This window comes from Balaenoptera borealis, assembly GCF_965194805.1.
Source record: "Balaenoptera borealis genome assembly, chromosome: X".
NCBI lineage: Eukaryota > Metazoa > Chordata > Mammalia > Artiodactyla > Balaenopteridae > Balaenoptera > Balaenoptera borealis.
Genome location: NC_138881.1, coordinates 109,096,641 through 109,116,586, shown reverse-complemented (window position 1 = coordinate 109,116,586; position 19,946 = coordinate 109,096,641). Strand labels below are relative to the sequence as shown.

The 19,946-nt window shown below is 41.1% G+C and overlaps 1 protein-coding gene across 1 annotated transcript in view; it reads left to right on the top strand.

The window, feature by feature from the left end:
• Positions 1 to 19,946, top strand: part of LOC309620164 (fibrous sheath-interacting protein 2-like) — a 74,154-nt gene that overhangs the window by 40,769 nt on the left and 13,439 nt on the right. The window contains 8 exon segments of the mRNA XM_082376225.1: positions 135 to 2,239; positions 2,241 to 2,979; positions 2,982 to 3,995; positions 3,999 to 4,188; positions 4,191 to 4,918; positions 4,920 to 4,943; positions 11,992 to 12,153; positions 12,157 to 12,317. Of these exon segments, the coding sequence (XP_082232351.1) occupies positions 135 to 2,239; positions 2,241 to 2,979; positions 2,982 to 3,995; positions 3,999 to 4,188; positions 4,191 to 4,918; positions 4,920 to 4,943; positions 11,992 to 12,153; positions 12,157 to 12,317 (5,123 nt within the window).

The following is a 19,946-nucleotide window of genomic DNA, read 5'->3' as shown; positions in this document are numbered from 1 at the left end:
GATATGGGAACATATGTATATGTATAACTGATTCACTTTGTTATAAAGCAGAAACTAACACACCATTGTAAAGCAATTATACTCCAATAAAGATGTTAAAAATAAATAAAAAATAAAAATGAAGAAAAAAAAAGTCCCCAGTCGTGCCCATTATAAGAAATATTTTGAATGAAATTTTTCAGAATGATTTAATTGATCAACCAAATGTGCTTCCTCTTCCCCAGTCCCATTTATGTGACATTCCTCATGCTGGTGATGAGCCACTTGCTCAAACATCTGTTCAATCCCTGGATAAAACAATGGGCCCTTTAGTGTCTGAAGCGGATGTAACCATTGTTGCAGATAATGTTGTTAGAACCATATTTCAAAAACTTTATTCTGCTGCTACGACAGATAGAAATGAAAATGAAAATAGGTATAATACTATCACCTTTCCAGCAAATATCTCTTTTACTGAACATACCAGTGGAGGAAAGTCCCCTGTTTATTCTACCATACTGGACAGAAATGCATGTACACTTCAGTCCACAGTCAATATTGGTAAACTGACCAAAATAAATGTAGTTGAAGATATTATACAGTCAGTATTAACAAATTTAGAAACATTTGCTAGTACCAAAGTAAAAGCCCTCTTTTGTCCTCTTATCAATTTCACAGTTCCAATGGCTTTACCTCTACAGCAGGATGAGACTGCTTCAAGCCAACCATGCTTATCAACCAAAGATTCATATTCTGATGACCAATTTTCTTGTTGCTCAGTGGATCATACTAAATCAGGAAAGACCACCTCAATATGTCAACTGAGTGCCTCTAAATTAAATATATATGCAACAGAAGTGGCTAGACAAATTTTACAAGGAATCAAACGTAAGTTAGATAAAGAAATAAAAAGTTCATTATTAACTCATAGTGTTGTGGCTTCTGAAAGCATTCCAAGTCAGGTTGTTAACACAATGTTAGATACTGTGTCTACTAAAGGCAAATATGAAAAGAATATATTTGACAGAGAGACTGACCCCGGTCGGCCAGAAGATATTGTTGAAAAGCTGTTCAATAAAAGTGATTATCGAGAAAAACTTCAATTTCAAATACTAGATACCATTGAAGGTATCTTAATTGACATCTGTGAGAGAACAATAGATGAGAATAATCTCCCACTTGCTGTATCCACTCTTAAGTGTAATGTAAGTGGGAGGCATTTAGAAACAAACTCTGAAAGGGACCCTGAGTATGCAAATAAGGCTATTCTTAGGCTTTTAGTTCCTAAGGAGGATGTTGCTATGATTTCCAACGGTATGGTGGATACTGTTCTTCAAAATCTCACTTCTGCTATCATGCTTGCAGTAAATGCAAAGGATTCTATTTCTCCAAGACTGCCTCTGATATTTTCTGACGCATTTCCCAAAGCAGAGCATCAACAATCTCCTGTTATAGACTCAATGAATGAAAGGAAAAGGGAGAGATTTCCATTTGCAAGAAAGGAAAGAGATGTACAGCTGAAATCAGCTTATTCTGATGATAATCAGACAACTGTACTTAAGAAACAAGATGCCAAGAAATCTGCTCCTGAGCCATGTGAGGAAAATGCTCATTTCATTACTAAAACTATTTTGAATAGATTAAAATCTTTTGCCACAGAAAGAATAGATTTGCTACTTATTCCTGATACGGAGACTAGAGAAAAACCATATGTTGGACCAGAATTTACAAACTGTAAACAAGATGACAGCATATTTCTTGAATCAAACCAAATACCATTAGATATGAATATCCTGAAAATATCAACAGCTAAAACCGTTCTCAGTCAACAAGTCACAAATTACATATTTGCTAATTATAGAGAAAAACATAGACCTGCAATTCATGTAACACAAGCTAGTCTTAAGGAATATGCTGACATAATCGCCAGTACCATTTTGACACTTATAAAAAATGACATATACCTAGAAATCCAAAAGATGTATACATATCAAAATAATACTTCATTCCAAGAAAACATCATTGCAAGTGAACCTGTCAACAACATCTTAAAGAGTTTACATGATAAAATACCTTTAAAGGCAAGTAGCTTTTACTCAAAGCAGGACCCTGGTCTTTTTACACAACTAACAGTACAAAATGAAATATTGCCTGGTCAAAGAAAAATGGAAGACAACACTGAACTGCCTCTCTTTTCAAAATGCTCAGGTCAAAACCAAATTATATCAGAAGCAGAAAACCAGAGAAGGACTTTGGAAGAAATTTAGAAATGGAGAATCTGGACAGGAAAATATAACTTCTTTGTTAAGTGTAGTTAAGGATATTTTAAAGAAGGTATATCAAAGGGTAATGGAAGATACAGACCATTGGCCTCCATTTAATGAACTCCCCCACTTTACATCTGATTCTAAAATTAAAACATCAGCACAAAAAAAAGCCTTCCAGTCACATATAAACAGTGTCGCAAATGACATAGTTGAAAGTGTTTTCAGAAAAATGTTCTCAATAATTATGACATCTTTATATGAAAACAGTGAGACCAGGGGAGAATTGGAAGCACCTAGCAATGATGAACTGCTGATGAATCCATCGTGCTTTAGAGAATTGAAACAAGCAGAAAAAAGAAGTGTTCCCCCTGAACCTGTGATACCACAAGTTTATCCTTACACAGGTATTGAAAGTGTCACTTCATTGGAAAACATTTTATTGCAATTTTCTCCATTGCGACTGGGTGAACAATTGGTCCAAAAGGTTCTCAAAAAGATCACAGATTTTGCTTTGCTGAATCTAGAAGAGAGTTCATCCCCTAAAGGTCAATCTGATGAAATTCGATACCTGAGGCCATGCAGTTCTAAAGCTAGCCCCAAGGGCAGCCCTAAGGCAAGTTTTAAAACAAATTTTAAAACAAAATCAAAAGTTACCTCTTTGGCTAAGTTTGGAACAAAACCACAGCTAGGACCTAGCGGAGCTAAAGCCAAAAGCAAAACCAAGTTAGGTCTTAGAAGACTCTAAGAGGCAACCAGTCCAAGACTTCCATTGGGCTACCAGGCCTGCTATCCATAGGGGATGCCAAAAATCCCTCAGTGAGAGCAAAACTCCCCACTGTGAAACTAAAAATGTATTCCAGGGATATAGTAAGTAATATTCTGGAAACAACTGTGAATGAATTTCAAGAGGTGAGGCAAAATAGAGCAATGGTAAATGTAAACACTTCACCTTCTGATCAAATTGAGATAGCAAGTGAAATAGCTGATGCAGTTTTGCAAGGATTATACGCTATGAAGAATAATTTGGCCCATCCAATAAAAGGCTCATACTCAGATGATCTCAAACTTTCACAGGGATATTTTAGTACAATCTCTTTTGCAAATCCAGAAGCCCATTTCTCTACAGAGAATGTTTCTTCACAACTAGAAAAAATCTTTCCTAAAGAAAATATTTTTAAACAAATGTTTGATAAATGGCAAACAGAACCAAGTGACATGGATAATGAAAAATATAAGCTATCGGCGATAGCTGAGGCTGTTTTGAATGAAATTTCAATGAGAGCAAAAGAATTAGAACAATCTGTTTCACTTTTAAGTTTGTCAGTTCTTGAGCCTTGTGAAAGCAGGCACCATAATTTTAAAAGAGCTGCTTCTAGAGTTGAGGATTCCCAAACACAAATTAATACATTTGGCCAGGAAACTGTTGAAAAACTATTCGAAAAATTAGAGTTGTGCTTCTTGACTCAGATGTTCACAACAGATAGTAAAGAAACACTAGAAAGCAAGAAAGAAACTGCTGCTACAAGTAAACGTAGTTCCTTGAGAACAAACAATCTCAATTATGTACCAACTTACAACACAAAGTTGAAAGACAGAAAACTGGGGAGCTCTGGCCACCAAATTGCTCAAGAGATCTTGGAAGGGGTTCTGAACACCTTAGAGTCATTTGTAGACCTACAGTTTAAATATGTCTCTACATATGCTTTTTCTGAAATTGTGAGAACACCTATTGAAAACTTTTTTGCTGTGTAAAGGAAACCATTAATGAAAACAATATTGCCCAAGTTACAAACACCGAATAAATTTCCTGGTGAATCTAAATCAAGTAGTATGATTTCCCGGGAAAACATACAGATTACCCTTCAACAGCTTTACTCATTCCATTCAGAATTGCTTACTTATACTGTTAATACTGTCAATGACATGCTTAGTATAATTAAGAACTAGACAAAGAAAAATACCATGAGGAACCATCTTCAATTAGCATGTTTGAAGAAAACATTGTAGCAAGTCAGATCATCAGCACACTGATGGACCAGTGCACTTATTTCTATGAGTTGATGAGCAAAAGCCACCCAAAGGAAAATCTGCTCCAAGGAGCTAAAAATGCCTGCACTGCTAATTGGTCCAGATTTGCAACTGGAATGGGAATGTCCACTTCAAAGTCAAAGGGAATTAGCTTCCGGGATGATCCTCCACAAATCCCTGCCTTGTCTTATTCAGAGGAAGATATGAAAATAAAGGACAAGACTTCCTCAAATATACCTTCATATGTCAGATACTCTGCAGGAAATTCAACTAAAACCACAGAGCCAATGGAAGGGCTCGAATCAGACCTTAAACCATCATCTTCTAGAAGTGAAGCTCAAGTCTTCAGCCACTTTGATCAAGCTGTGAAAGGATACTGCTCTCTCCTCGAAGGCACTGGCTTACAAAAATCATCTCAGAAATCTAGTGACTCTGCACAAGCAGCACTAGAGCACCCCATGTCCTTCAGAGAAATGGAAGAAGGTGAAAATCAAAGAGTGCTTCACTATGATCCCCCCAAACCAGTTGTTAATCCAAACCAAATACAGACAACCATTTCTCCACTCAAAATATGTTTAGCTGCAGAAAATACTGTCAATACCATGCTGTTGAGTTATGGCCTTTCAAGTCAAACCCCACACACTTAACGAAAGTATGGAAACTATGAAGCCATTTTTTTTTAAACATCTTTATTGAAGTATAATTGCCTTACAATGGTGTGTTAGCTTCTGCTTTATAACAAAGTGAATCAGTTATACATATACAATATGTTCCCATTTCTCTTCCCTCTTGCACCTCCCTCCCTCCCACCCTCCCCATCCCACCCCTCTAGGTGGTCATAAAGCACCGAGCTGATCTCCCTGCGCTATGCGGCTGCTTCCCCCTAGCTATCTATTTTACATTTGGTAGTGTATATATGTCCATGACACTCTCTTACCCTGTCACATCTCACCCCACCCCCTCCCCATATCCTCAAGTCCATTCTCTAGTAGGTCTCTGTCTTTATTCCCGTCTTGCCACTAGGTTCTTCATGGCCTTTTTTTTTTCCCTTAGATTCCGTATATATGTGTTAGCATACTGTATTTGTTTTTCTCTTTCTGACTTACTTCACTCTGTATGACAGACTCTAACTCCATCCACCTCATTACAAATACCTCCATTTCATTTCTTTTTATGGCTGAGTAATATTCCATTGTATATATGTGCCACATCTTCTTTATCCATTCATCTGATGATGGATATTTAGGTTGCTTCCATGTCCTGGCTATTGTAAAGAGAGCTGCAATGAACATTTTGGTACATGACTCTTTTTGACCTATGGTTTTCTCAGGGTATATGCCCAGTAGTGGGATTGCTGGGTCGTATGGTAGTTCTATTTGTAGTTTTTTAAGAAACCTCCATACTGTTCTCCATAGTGGCTGTATCAATTTACATTCCCACCAACAGTGCAAGAGGGTTCCCTTTCCTCCACACCCTCTCCAGCATTTATTGTTTCTAGATTTTTTGATGATGGCCATTCTGACCGGTGTGAGATGATATCTCATTGTAGTTTTGATTTGCATTTCTCTAATGATTAATGATGTTGAGCATTCTTTCATGTGTCTGTTGGCAATCTGTATATCTTCTTTGGAGAAATGTCTATTTAGGTCTTCTGCCCATTTTTGGATTGGCTTGTTCGTTTTTTTGTTATTGAGCTGCATGAGCTGCTTGTAAATCTTGGAGATTAATCCTTTGTCAGTTGCTTCATTTGCAAATATTTTCTCCCATTCTGATGGTTGTCTTTTGGTCTTGTTTATGGTTTCCTTTGCTGTGCAAAAGCTTTTAAGTTTCATTAGGTCCCATTTGTATATTTGTGTTCTTATTTCCATTTCTCTGGGAGTTGGGTCAAAAAGAATCTCGCTGTGATGTATGTCATAGAGTGTTCTGCCTATGTTTTCCTCTAAGAGTTTGATAGTGTCTGCCCTTACACTTAGGTCTTAATCCATTTTGAGTTTATTTTTGTGCATGGTGTCAGGGAGTGTTCTAATTTCATACTTTTACATGTACCTGTCCAATTTTCCCAGCACCACTTATTGAAGAGGCTGTCTTTTCTCCACTGTATATGCTTGCCTCCTTTATCAAAGATAAGGTGACCATATGTGTGTGGGTTTATGTCTGGGCTTTCTATCCTGTTCCATTGATCTATATTTCTGTTTTTGTGCCAGTACCAAACTGTCTTGATTACTGAAGCTTTGTAATATAGTCTGAAGTCAGGGAGCCTGATTCCCCCAGCTCCATTTTTCGTTCTCAAGATTGCTTTGGCTATTCGGGGTCTTTTGTGTTTCCATACAAGTTGTGAAATTTTTTGTTCTAGTTCTGTGAAAAATGCCAGTGGTAGTTTGATAGGGATTGCACTGAATCGGTAGATTGCTTTGGGTAGTAGAGTCATTTTCACAATGTTGATTCTTCCAATCCAGGAACATGGTATATCTCTCCATCTATTTGTATCATCTTTAATTTCTTTCATCAGTGTCTTACAGTTTTCTGCATACAGGTCTTTTGTCTCCTTAGGTAGGTTTATTCCTAGATATTGTATTCTTTTTGTTGCAATGGTAAACGGGAGTGTTTTCTTAATTTCACTTTCAGATTTTTCGTCATTAGTGTATAGAAATGCAAGAGATTTCTGTGCATTAATTTTGTATCCTGCTACTTAACCAAATTCATTGATTAGCCCTAGGAGTTTTCTGGTAGCATCTTTAGGATTCTCTATGTATAGTATCATGTCATCTGCAAATAGTGACAGCTTTTCTTCTTCTTCTTTTCCGATTTGGATTCCTTTTATTTCTTTGTCTTCTCTGATTGCTGTGGCTAACACTTCCAAAACTATGTTGAACAATAGTGGTGAGAGTGGGCAACCTTGTCTTGTTCCTGATCTTAGTGGAAATGGTTTCAGTTTTTCACCATTGAGGACGATGTTGGCTGTGGGTTTGTCATATATGGCCTTTATTATGTTGAGGAAAGTTCCCTCTATGCCTACTTTCTGCAGGGCTTTTATCATAAATGGGTGTTGAATTTTGTCGAAAGCTTTCTCTGCATCTATTGAGATGATCATATGGTTTTTCTCCTTCAATTTGTTAATATGGTGTATCACATTGATTGATTTGCGTATGTTGAAGAATCCTTGCATTCCTGGGATAAACCCCACTTGATCATGGTGTATGATCCTTTTAATGTGCTGTTGGATTCTGTTTGCGAGTATTTTGTTGAGGATTTTTGCATCTATGTTCATCAGTGATATTGGCCTGTAGTTTTCTTTCTTTGTGACATCTTTGTCTGGTTTTGGTATCAGGGTGATGGTGGCCTCGTAGAATGAGTTTGGGAGTGTTCCTCCCTCTGCAATATTTTGGAAGAGTTTGAGAAGGATAGGTGTTAGCTCTTCTCTGAATGTTTGATAGAATTCGCCTGTGAAGCCATCTGGTCCTGGGCTTTTGTTTGTTGGAAGGTTTTTAATCACAGTTTCAATTTCAGTGCTTGTGATTGGTCTGTTCATATTTTCTATTTCTTCCTGGTTCAGTCTCGGCAGTTTGTGCATTTCTAAGAATCTGTCCATTTCTTCCAGGTTGTCCATTTTATTGGCATAGAGTTGCTTGTAGTAATCTCTCTTGATCTTTTGTATTTCTGCAGTGTCAGTGGTTACTTCTCCTTTTTCATTTCTAATTCTATTGATTTGAGTCTTCGCCCTTTTTCTCTTGATGAGTCTGGCTAATGGTTTATCAATTTTGTTTATCTTCTCAAAGAACCAGCTTTTAGTTTCATTGATTTTTGCTATTGTTTCCTTCATTTCTTTTTCATTTATTTCTGACCTAATCTTTATGATTTCTTTCCTTCTGCTGGCTTTGGGGTTTTTTTGTTCTTCTTTCTCTAGTTGCTTTAGGTGCAAGGTTAGGTTGTTTATTCGAGATGTTTCCTGTTTCTTGAGGTAGGCTTGTATTGCTATAAACTTCCCTCTTAGCACTGCTTTTGCTGCGTCCCATAGGTTTTGGGTCGTCGTATCTCCATTGTCATTTGTTTCTAGGTATTTTTTGATTTCCCCTTTGATTTCTTCAGTGATCACTTCGTTATTAAGTAGTGTATTGTGTAGCCTCCATGTGTTTGTATTTTTTACAGATCTTTTCCTGTAATTGATATCTAGTCTCATAGCGTTGTGGTCGGAAAAGATACTTGATACGATTTCTATTTTCTTAAATTTACCGAGGCTTCATTTGTGACCCAAGATATGATCTACCCTGGAGAATGTTCCATGCGCACTTGAGAAAAATGTGTATTCTGTTGTTTTGGGGTGGAATGTCCTATAAATTTCAAATTAAGTCCATCTTGTTTAATGTATCATTTAAAACTTGTGTTTCCTTATTTATTTTCATTTTGGATGATCTGTCCATTGGTGAAAGTGGGTTGTTAAAGTCCCCTACTATGATTGTGTTGCTGTCGATTTCCCCTCTTATGGCTGTTAGTATTTGCCTTATGTATTGAGGTGCTCCTATGTTGGGTGCATAAATATTTACAATTGTTATACGTTCCTCTTGGATCGATCCCTTGATCATTATATAGTGCCCTTCTTTGTCTCTTGTAATAGTCTTTATTTTAAAGTCTATTTTGTCTGATATGAGAATTGCTACTCCACCTTTCTTTTGATTTCCATTTGCATGGAATATCTTTTTCCATCCCCTCACTTTCAGTCTGTATGTGTCTCTAGGTCTGAAGTGGGTCGCTTGTAGACAGCATATATATGGGTCTTGTTTTTGTATCCATTCAGCCAGCCTGTGTCTTTTGGTGGGAGCATTTAATCCATTTACATTCAAGGTAATTATCGATATGTATGTTCCTATTCCCATTTTCTTAAATGTTTTGGGTTTGTTATTGTAGGTGTTTTCCTTCTCTTGTGTTTCTTGCCTAAAGAAGTTCCTTTAGCATTTGTTGTAAAGCTGGTTTGGTGGTGCTGAACTCTCTCAGCTTTTGCTTGTCTGTAAAGGTTTTAATTTCTCCATCACATCTGAATGAGATCCTTGCTGGGTAGGGTAATCTTGGTTGTAGGTTTTTCTCCTTCATCACTTTAAGTATATCCTGCCACTCCCTTCTGGCTTGCAGAGTTTCTGCTGAAAGATCAGATGTTAACCTTATGGGGATTCCCTTGTGTGTTATTTGTTGTTTTTCCCTTGCTGCTTTTAATATGTTTTCCTTATATTTAATTTTTGACAGTTTGATTAATATGTGTCTTGGCGTGTTTCTCCTTGGGTTTATCCTGTATGGGACTCTCTGTGCTTCCAGGACTTGATTAACTATTTCCTTTCCCATATTAGGGAAGTTTTCAACTATAATCTCTTCAAATATTTTCTCAGTCCCTTTCTTTTTCTCTTCTTCTTCTGGGACCCCTATAATTCGAATGTTGGTGCGTTTAATGTTGTCCCAGAGGTCTCTGAGATTGTCCTCAGTTCTTTTCATTCTTTTTTCTTTATCCTGCTCTGCAGTAGTTATTTCCACCATTTTATCTTCCAGGTCACTTATCCTTTCTTCTGCCTCAGTTATTCTGCTATTGATCCCATCTAGAGTATTTTTAATTTCATTTATTGTGTTTTTCATCGTTGCTTGGTTCCTCTTTAGTTCTTCTACGTCCTTGTTAAATGTTTCTTGCATTTTATCTCTTCTATTTCCCAGATTTTGGATCATCCTTACTATCATTATTCTGAATTCTTTTTCAGGTAGACTACCTATTTCCTCTTCATTTGTTAAGTCTGGTGTGTTTTGACCCTGCTCCTTCATCTGCTGTGTGTTTTTCTGTCGTCTCATTTTGCTTATCTTACTGTGTTTGGGGTCTCCTTTTCAGAGGCTGCAGGTTCGTAGTTCCCGTTGTTTTCGGTATCTGTCCCCAGTGGCTAAGGTTGGTTCAGTGGGTTGTGTAGGCTTCCTGGTGGAGGGAACTAGTGCCTGAGTGCTGGTGGATGAGGCTGGATCTTGTCTTTCTGGTGGGCACGTCCACGTCTGGTGGTGTATTGTGGGGTGTCTGTGGCCTTATTATGATTTTAGGCAGCCTCTCTGCTAATGGATGGGGCTGTGTTCCTGTCTTGCTAGTTGTTTGGCATAGGGTGTTCAGCACTGTAGCTTGCTGGTCATTGAGTGATGCTGGGTCTTGATGTTGAGATGGAGATCTCTGAGAGATTTTTGCCGTTTGGTATTACGTGGAGCTGGGAGGTCTCTTGTGGACCAGTGTCCTGAAGTTGGCTCTCCCACCTCAGAGGCACGGCCCTGATGCCTGGCAGGAGCACCAAGAGCCTTTCGTCCACACGGCTCAGAGTAAAAGGGAGAAAAAATAGAAAGAAAGAAAGAAAGAAAGAGGCTATAATACAGTGAAGTAAACTAAAGCTATTATAAAGCAAAGCTATACAGACAAAATCTCACCCAGAAGCATACACATATACACTCACAAAAAAAGGAAAAGGGGAAAAATTAATATATCCTGCTCCCAAAGTCCACCTCCTGAATTTGGGATGATTCGTTGTCTATTCAGGTATTCAACAGATGCATCACATCAAGTTGTTTGTGGAGTTTTAATCCGCTGCTTCTGAGGCTGCTGGGAGAGATTTCCCCTTCTCTTCTCTGTTCGCACAGCTCCCGGGGTTCAGCTTTGGATTTGGACCCGCCTCTGCGTGTAGGTCGCCTGAGGGTGTTTGTTCCCCGCCCAGACAGGACGGGGTTAAAGAAGCAGCTGCTTCGGGGGCTCTGGCTCACCCAAGCCGCGGGGAGGGAGGGGTACAGAGGAGGCGGGGCGAGCCTGCGGCGTCAGAGGCCAGCGTGACGTTGCAGCAGCCTGAGGCGTGCCGTGCGTTCTCCCAGGGAAGTTGTCCCTGGATCACGGTACCCTGGCAGTGGCGGGCTGCACAGGCTCCCGGGAGGGGCGGTGTGGAGAGTGACCTGTGCTCGCACACAGGATTTTTGGAGGCGGCGGCAGCAGCCCCAGCGTCTCACGCCCGTCTCTGGGGTCCGCGCTGATAGCCACGGCTCGCGCCAGTCTCTGGAGTTCGTTTAGGCGGCGCTCTGAATCCCCTCTCCTTGCGCGCCGCGAAACAAAGAGGCAAGAAAAAGTCTCTTGCCTCTTCGGCAGCTGCAGACTTTTTCCCGGTCTCCCTCCCAGCCAGCTGTGGTGCGCTAACCCCTTCAGGCTGTGTTCACGCCGCCAACCCCAGTCCTCTCCCTGCGATCCGAGACCGAAGCCCAAGCCTCAGCTCCCAGCCCCGCCCGCCCCGGCGAGTGAGCAGACAAGCCTCTCGGGCTGGTGAGTGCTGGTCGGCACTGATCCTCTGTGCGGGAATCTCTCCGCTTTGCCCTCCGCACCCCTGTGGCTGCGCTCTTCTCCGCGGCTCCGAAGCTTCCCCCCTCTGCCACCCGCAGTCTCTGCCCGCGAAGTGGCTTCCTAGTGTGTGGAAACCTTTCCTACTTCACGGCTCCCTCCCACTGGTGCAGGTGCCGTCCCTATTCTTTTGTCTCTGTTATTTCTTTTTTCTTTTGCCCTACCCAAGTACGGGGGGAGTTTCTTGCCTTTTGGGAGGTCTGACGTTTTCTGCCAGCGTTCAGTGGGTGTTCTGTAGGAGCAGTTCCACGTGTAGATGTATTTCTACTGTATCTGTGGGAAGGAAGGTGATCTCCGCGTCTTACTCTTCCGCCATCTTCTCTCCTCCCTATGAAGCCATTTTTTGTATCAAAGGAAAGGCCTTTCTCTGTAATGTGTGAAGAACAAAAGGATGAGAAAAGCTTGCTTAAAATATGGGGGAAAAGAAACAGCTATGAAATTGAAGAAGAAAACAAAAGCTTTGTGGCAAGTGGAGAAGATTCCACTTTACTGGAAAAGTGAAAAAATAAGTACCCAAAGTTAGAGAAAATAGCAACTCTCGAAGAGGCTGAGGTCATTGCTTTTGCAGATCAGGAACTGGGACCACATGAAATCCATCTAGTAGCAAGATATGTTACTATATCTGTGGTCACACATTTCAAGAACTTTGAAACCAGAGGTGAGTGAGGACTGACTTATAAAGAGTTGGCATCATTTTAGGGAAAAAAAGTCATTGATAATTTTAAGAGTTTTATTTTTAACCCTCACATGCAAGAAGCTACATTCACTGCTTCTCTGAAAATAGCCTTAGATTTGGGGTGGCTGTTTATTTACTTGTGTGTTTTTCAAATGGTCAGTATGCTAAAAGAAAAAATGTTACCCATTTACATAATTTTTATATGGAGGAGTGTTTTTCAGTTTTCCCTATCTACAGATGAGATTAAATGGGCATAATTTAAGGTGGGATATTTTGGTTGGGCATGAGGTATGGCTATGAAATGATGTTTTGCTTGGGACATACAACTGCTCTAAAGGCAATTCCCAAACAGAAGTTCCAAGAGGGTTTTTTTTAAGTTCTTTAATAAAAGACTTCTTACATTATAGTCAAACCTCATGCATAGTTAATTGACTGTAATGATCCAACTTCTTTTTGAGGTATACAGTTAAAGTCTTTACAATTATTGATGATAGTTTATAAGAACAGTGGCATTAAACTTCTTGTTCTGTTCATGTTCCAGTTTTCTGACCTAAATCCTTTTTAGGTATAATACTCTAAACCCATGCTTACAAGTATGATATCTGCACTCCCTTTCTATGAATGCTTACATGCATATATTGGGTTGAACCATATGAAATAGCCATTTTTATATGTCAAACATCAGCAGTTTCATTCTGTTCTATTTATTATATACTATTTAGTCCCAAATGGGATAATTAGCTGAATAGCCAAAAATGTTTTCAAGAATTATATGAGATCTCTAGATATCACTGGAATCACTCTAGGGCCTTGTAACACTAAAAGCTAGAAATCGAGGGGCAAGATGGCGGAAGAGTAAGACGCGGAGATCACCTTCCTTCCCACAGATACAGTAGAAATACATCTACACGTGGAACTGCTCCTACAGAACACCCATTGAACGCTGGCAGAAGACGTCAGACCTCCCAAAAGGCAAGAAAATCCCCACGTACTTGGGTAGGGTAAAAGAAAAAAGAAATAACAGAGACAAAAGAATAGGGACGGGACCTGCGCCAGTGGGAGGGAGCCGTGAAGGAGGAAAGGTTTCCAGGCACTAGGAAGCCCCTTTGCGGGCAGAGACTGCGGGTGGCAGAGGGGGGAAGCTTCGGAGCAGCAGAGGAGAGCGCAGCCACAGGGGTGCGGAGGGCAAAGCGGAGAGACTCCCGCACAGAGGCTCGGCGCCAACCAGCACTCACCAGCCCGAGAGGCTTGTCTGCTCACTCGCCGGGGCGGGCGGGGGCTGGGAGCTGAGGCTCGGGCTTTGGTGCTAGCTGGGAGGGAGTCCGGGAAAAAGTCTGCAGCTGCCGAAGAGGCAAGAGACTTTTTCTTGCCTCTTTGTTTCGCGGCGCGCAAGGAGAGGGGATTCAGAGCGCTGCCTAAACGAAATCCAGAGACGGGTGCGAGCCGCGTGGCTATCAGCGCGGATCCCACAGCAACAGGGGCACAGAGGGAAAAACGGAGAGATTCCCGCACAGAGGCTCAGCGCCGAGCAGCGCTCACCAGCCCGAGAGGCTTGTCTGCTCACCCGCTGGGGCAGGCGGGGCTGGGAGCTGAGGTGCGGGCTTCGGTCAGATCGCAGGGAGAGGACTGGGGTTGGCGGCGTGAACACAGCCTGAAGGGGTTGGCGTGCCGCGTCGAGCCGGGAGGGAGCCGGAGAGGAGGTCTGCAGCCGCCGAAGAGGCAAGAGACTTTTTCTTGCCTCTTTGTTTCGCGGCGCACAAGGAGAGGGGATTCAGAGCGCCGCCTAGACAAACTCCAGAGGCGGGCGCGAGCCACGGCTAACAGCGCGGACCCCAGAGACGGGCGCGAGCCGCGGCCATCAGCGTGGACCCCAGAGACTGGTAGGAAACGCTAAGGCTGCTGCTGCCGCCACCAAGAAGCCTGTGTGCGAGCCCAGGTCACTCTCCACACCGCCCCTCCCGGGAGCCGGTGCAGCTCGCCACTGCCAGGCTCCCGTGATCCGGGGACAACTTCCCCTGGAGAACACACAGCGCGCCTCAGGCTGCTGCAACGTCACAACGCCTCTGACGCCGCAGGCTCGCCCCGCCTCCTCCGTACCACTCCCTCCCCCGGCCTGAGTGAGCCAGAACCCCCGAAGCAGCTGCTCCTTTAACCCCGTTCTGTCTGGGCGGGGAACGGACGCCCTCAGGCAACGTACATGCAGAGGCGGGTCCAAATCCAAAGCTGAACGCTGGGAGCTGTACGAACAAAGAAGAGAAAGGGAAATCTCCCCCAGCAGCCTCAGAAGCAGCGGATTAAAGCTCCACAAACAACTTGATGTGCCTGCATCTGTTGAATACCTGAATAGACAACGAATCATCCCAAATTCAAAAGGTGGACTTTAGGAGCAGGATATATTAATTTCCCCTTTTCCTTTTTTTGTGAGTGTATATGTGTATGCTTCTGGGTGAGATTTTGTCTGTATAGCTTTGCTTTCACCATCAGTCCTAGGGTTAGGTCCGTCCATTTTTTTTTTTTTTTACTTAAAAAAATTTTTTTTCCTAATATATGCCTTTGGGGGAGATTAACCAAGATGGCGGAGTAGAAGGACGTGCTGTCACTCCCTCTTGCGAGAGCACCAGAATCACAACTGGCTGCTGGACAATCATTGACAGGAAGACCCTGGACTTCACCAAGGAGGATACCCCAGTCCAAGGACAGAGGAGAAGCCACAGTGAGACGGTAGGAGGGGCGCAATCAGAGTAAAATCAAACCCCATAACTGCTGGGTGGGTGACTCACAGACTGGCGAACACTTATACCACAGAAGTCCACCCACTGGAGTAAAGGTTCTGAGCCCCACGTCAGGCTTCCCAACCTGGGGGTCAGGCAACGGGAGGAGGAATTCCTAGAGAATCAGACTTTGAAGCCTAGTGGGAATTGGATTGCAGGACATTGACGGGACTGGGGGAAACAGAGATCCCACTCTTGGAGGGCACACACAAAGTAATGTGTGCATCAGGACCCAGGGGAAGGAGCAGTGAGCCTGGGGGAGACTGAACCAGACCTACCTGCTGGTGTTGGGGGGTCTCCTGCAGAGGCGAGTGGTGGCTCTGTTTCACCGTGGGGATAAGGACACTGGCAGCAGAGGTTCTGGGAAGGTCTCCTCGGCGTGAGCCCTCCCAGAGTCTGCCATTAACCCCACCAAAGAGCACGGGTAGGCTCCAGTGTTGGGTTGCCTCAGGCAAAACAGCCAACAGGGAGGGAACCCAGCCCCACCCATCAACAGTCAAGTGGATTAAGGTTTTACTGAGCTCTGACCGCCACAGCAACAGTCAGCTCTACCCACCACCAGAGCCTCCCATCAAGCCTCTTAGATAGCCTCAACCACCAGAGGGCAGACAACAGAAGCAAGAAAAACTATAAGCCTGCAGCCTGTGGACCAAAAACCACAGTTACAGAAAGATAGAGAAGATGAAAAGGCAGAGGGCTATGTACCAGATGAAGGAACAAGAAAAAAACCCAGAAAAACAACTAAATGAAGTGGAGATAGGCAACCTTCCTAATATATGCTTTCTTAATAATTTTTTCCGGATTTTCTATTTTTAGAAATTAAAAAATTTTTTAATAAGTTTTTTCATATTTTTTATTTTAAAAAATTAAAATTTTTTTTTCTTAATAAATTTTTTTCTTAAAAATCTTTTTCTTATTTTTTACTATTAAAAATTAATAAATCTATTTTTAAAAATTAAAAAAAATTTTTTCTGAATACATTTACTCTTAATAATTTTTTTTCTTATTTTTTATTATAATAGCTTTATTTTAATTTATTTTATCCTCCTTTTATCTTTCTATTTTTTTCTCCCTTATATTCTGAGCTGTGTGGACGAAAGGCTCTTGGTGCTCCAGCCAGGCATCAGGGCTGTGCCTCTGAGGTGGGAGAGCCAACTTCAGGACACTGGTCCACAAGAGACCTACCAGCTCCACGTAATACCAAACGGCAAAAATCTCTCAGAGATCTCTATCTCAACATCAAGACCCAGCATCACTCAACGACCAGCAAGCTACAGGGCTGGACACCCTATGCCAAACAACTAGCAAGACAGGAACACAACCCCATCCATTAGCAGGGAGGCTGCCTAAAATCATAAGGCCACAGACACCCCAAAACACACCACCAGACGTGGACGTGCCCACCAGAAAGACAAGATTCAACCTCATCCACCAGAACTCAGGCAATAGTCCCCTCCACCAGGAAGCCTACACAACCCACTGAACCAACCTTAGCCACTGGGGACAGATACCAAAAACAACAGGAACTACGAACCTGCAGCCTGTGAAAAGGAGACCCCAAACACAGTAAGATAAGCAAAATGAGACGACAGAAAAACACACAGCATATGAAGGAGCAGGGTCAAAACACACCAGACCTAACAAATGAAGAGGAAATAGGTAGTCTACCTGAAAAAGAATTCAGAATAATGATAGTAAGGATGATCCAAAATCTGGGAAATAGAATAGACAAAATGCAAGAAACATTTAACAAGGACATAGAAGAACTAAAGAGGAACCAAGCAACAATGAAAAACACAATAAATGAAATTAAAAATACTCTAGATGGGATCAATAGCAGAATAACTGAGGCAGAAGAAAGGATAAGTGACCTGGAAGATAAAATGGTGGAAATAACTACTGCAGAGCAGGATAAAGAAAAAAGAATGAAAAGAACTGAGGACAGTCTCAGAGACCTCTGGGACAACATTGAACGCACCAACATTCGAATTATAGGGGTCCCAGAAGAAGAAGAGAAAAAGAAAGGGACTGAGAAAATATTTGAAGAGATTATAGTTGAAAACTTCCCTAATATGGGAAAGGAAATAGTTAATCAAGTCCAGGAAGCACAGAGAGTTCCATACAGGATAAACCCAAGGAGAAACACGCCAAGACACATATTAATCAAACTGTCAAAAATTAAATATAAAGAAAACATATTAAAAGCAGCAAGGGAAAAACAACAAATAACACACAAGGGAATCCCCATAAGGTTAACATCTGATCTTTCAGCAGAAACTCTGCAAGCCAGAAGGGAGTGGCAGGATATACTTAAAGTGATGAAGGAGAAAAACCTACAACCAAGATTACCCTACCCAGCAAGGATCTCATTCAGATGTGATGGAGAAATTAAAACATTTACAGACAAGCAAAAGCTGAGAGAGTTCAGCACCACCAAACCAGCTTTACAACAAATGCTAAAGGAACTTCTCTAGGCAAGAAACACAAGAGAAGGAAAACACCTACAATAACAAACCCAAAACATTTAAGAAAATGGGAATGGGAACATACATATCGATAATTACCTTGAATGTAAATGGATTAAATGCTCCCACCAAAAGACACAGGCTGGCTGAATGGATACAAAAACAAGACCCATATATATGCTGTCTACAAGAGACCCACTTCAGACCTAGAGACACATACAGACTGAAAGTGAGGGGATGGAAAAAGATATTCCATGCAAATGGAAATCAAAAGAAAGCTGGAGTAGCAATTCTCATATCAGACAAAATAGACTTTAAAATAAAGAATATTATAAGAGACAAAGAAGGACACTATATAATGATCAAGGGATCGATCCAAGAGGAAGGTATAACAATTGTAAATATTTATGCACCCAACATAGGAGCACCTCAATACATAAGGCAAATACTAACAGCCATAAAAGGGGAAATTGACAGCAACACAATCATAGTAGGGGACTTTAACACCCCACTTTCACCAATGGACAGATCATCCAAAATGAAAGTAAATAAGGAAACACAAGCTATAAATGATACATTAAACAAGATGGACTTAATTGATATTTATAGGACATTCCACCCAAAAACAACAGAATACACATTTTTCTCAAGTGCGCATGGAACATTCTCCAGGGTAGATCATATCTTGGGTCACAAATCAACCTTGGTAAATTTAAGATAATTGAAATCGTATCAAGTATCTTTTCCGACCACAACGCTATGAGACTAGATATCAATTACAGGAAAAGATCTGTAAAAAATACAAACACATGGAGGCTACACAATACACTACTTAATAACGAAGTGATCACTGAAGAAATCAAAGGGGAAATCAAAAAATACCTAGAAACAAATGACAATGGAGATACGACTACCCAAAACCTATGGGATGCAGCAAAAGCAGTGCTAAGAGGGAAGTTTATAGCAATACAAGCCTACCTCAAGAAACAGGAAACATCTCGAATAAACAACCTAACCTTGCACCTAAAGCAATTAGAGAAAGAAGAACAAAAAACCCCCAAAGCCAGCAGAAGGAAAGAAATCATAAAGATTAGGTCAGAAATAAATGAAAAAGAAATGAAGGAAACAATAGCAAAAAACAATGAAACTAAAAGCTGGTTCCTTGAGAAGATAAACAAAATTGATAAACCATTAGCCAGACTCATCAAGAGAAAAAGGGAGAAGACTCAAATCAATAGAATTAGAAATGAAAAAGGAGAAGTAACCACTGACACTGCAGAAATACAAACGATCATGAGAGATTACTACAAGCAACTCTATGCCAATAAAATGGACAACCTGGAAGAAATGGACAGATGCTTAGAAATGCACAAACTGCCGAGACTGAACCAGGAAGAAATAGAAAATATGAACAGACCAATCACAAGCACTGAAATTGAAACTGTGATTAAAAACCTTCCAACAAACAAAAGCCCAGGACCAGATGGCTTCACAGGCGAATTCTATCAAACATTCAGAGAAGAGCTAACACCTATCCTTCTCAAACTCTTCCAAAATATTGCAGAGGGAGGAACACTCCCAAACTCATTCTACGAGGCCACCATCACCCTGATACCAAAACCAGACAAAGATGTCACAAAGAAAGAAAACTACAGGCCAATATCACTGATGAACATAGATGCAAAAATCCTCAACAAAATACTCGCAAACAGAATCCAACAGCACATTAAAAGGATCATACACCATGATCAAGTGGGGTTTATCCCAGGAATGCAAGGATTCTTCAACATACGCAAATCAATCAATGTGATACACCATATTAACAAATTGAAGGAGAAAAACCATATGATCATCTCAATAGATGCAGAGAAAGCTTTCGACAAAATTCAACACCCATTTATGATAAAAGCCCTGCAGAAAGTAGGCATAGAGGGAACTTTCCTCAACATAATAAAGGCCATATATGACAAACCCACAGCCAACATCGTCCTCAATGGTGAAAAACTGAAACCATTTCCACTAAGATCAGGAACAAGCCAAGGTTGCCCACTCTCACCACTATTATTCAACATAGTTTTGGAAGTGTTAGCCACAGCAATCAGAGAAGACAAAGAAATAAAAGGAATCCAAATCGGAAAAGAAGTAAAGCTGTCACTGTTTGCAGATGACATGATACTATACATAGAGAATCCTAAAGAGGCTACCAGAAAACTCCTAGAGCTAATCAATGAATTTGGTAAAGTAGCAGGATACAAAATTAATGCACAGAAATCTCTTGCATTTCTATACACTAATGACGAAAAATCTGAAAGTGAAATTAAGAAAACACTCCCGTTTACCATTGCAACAAAAAGAATACAATATCTAGGAATAAACCTA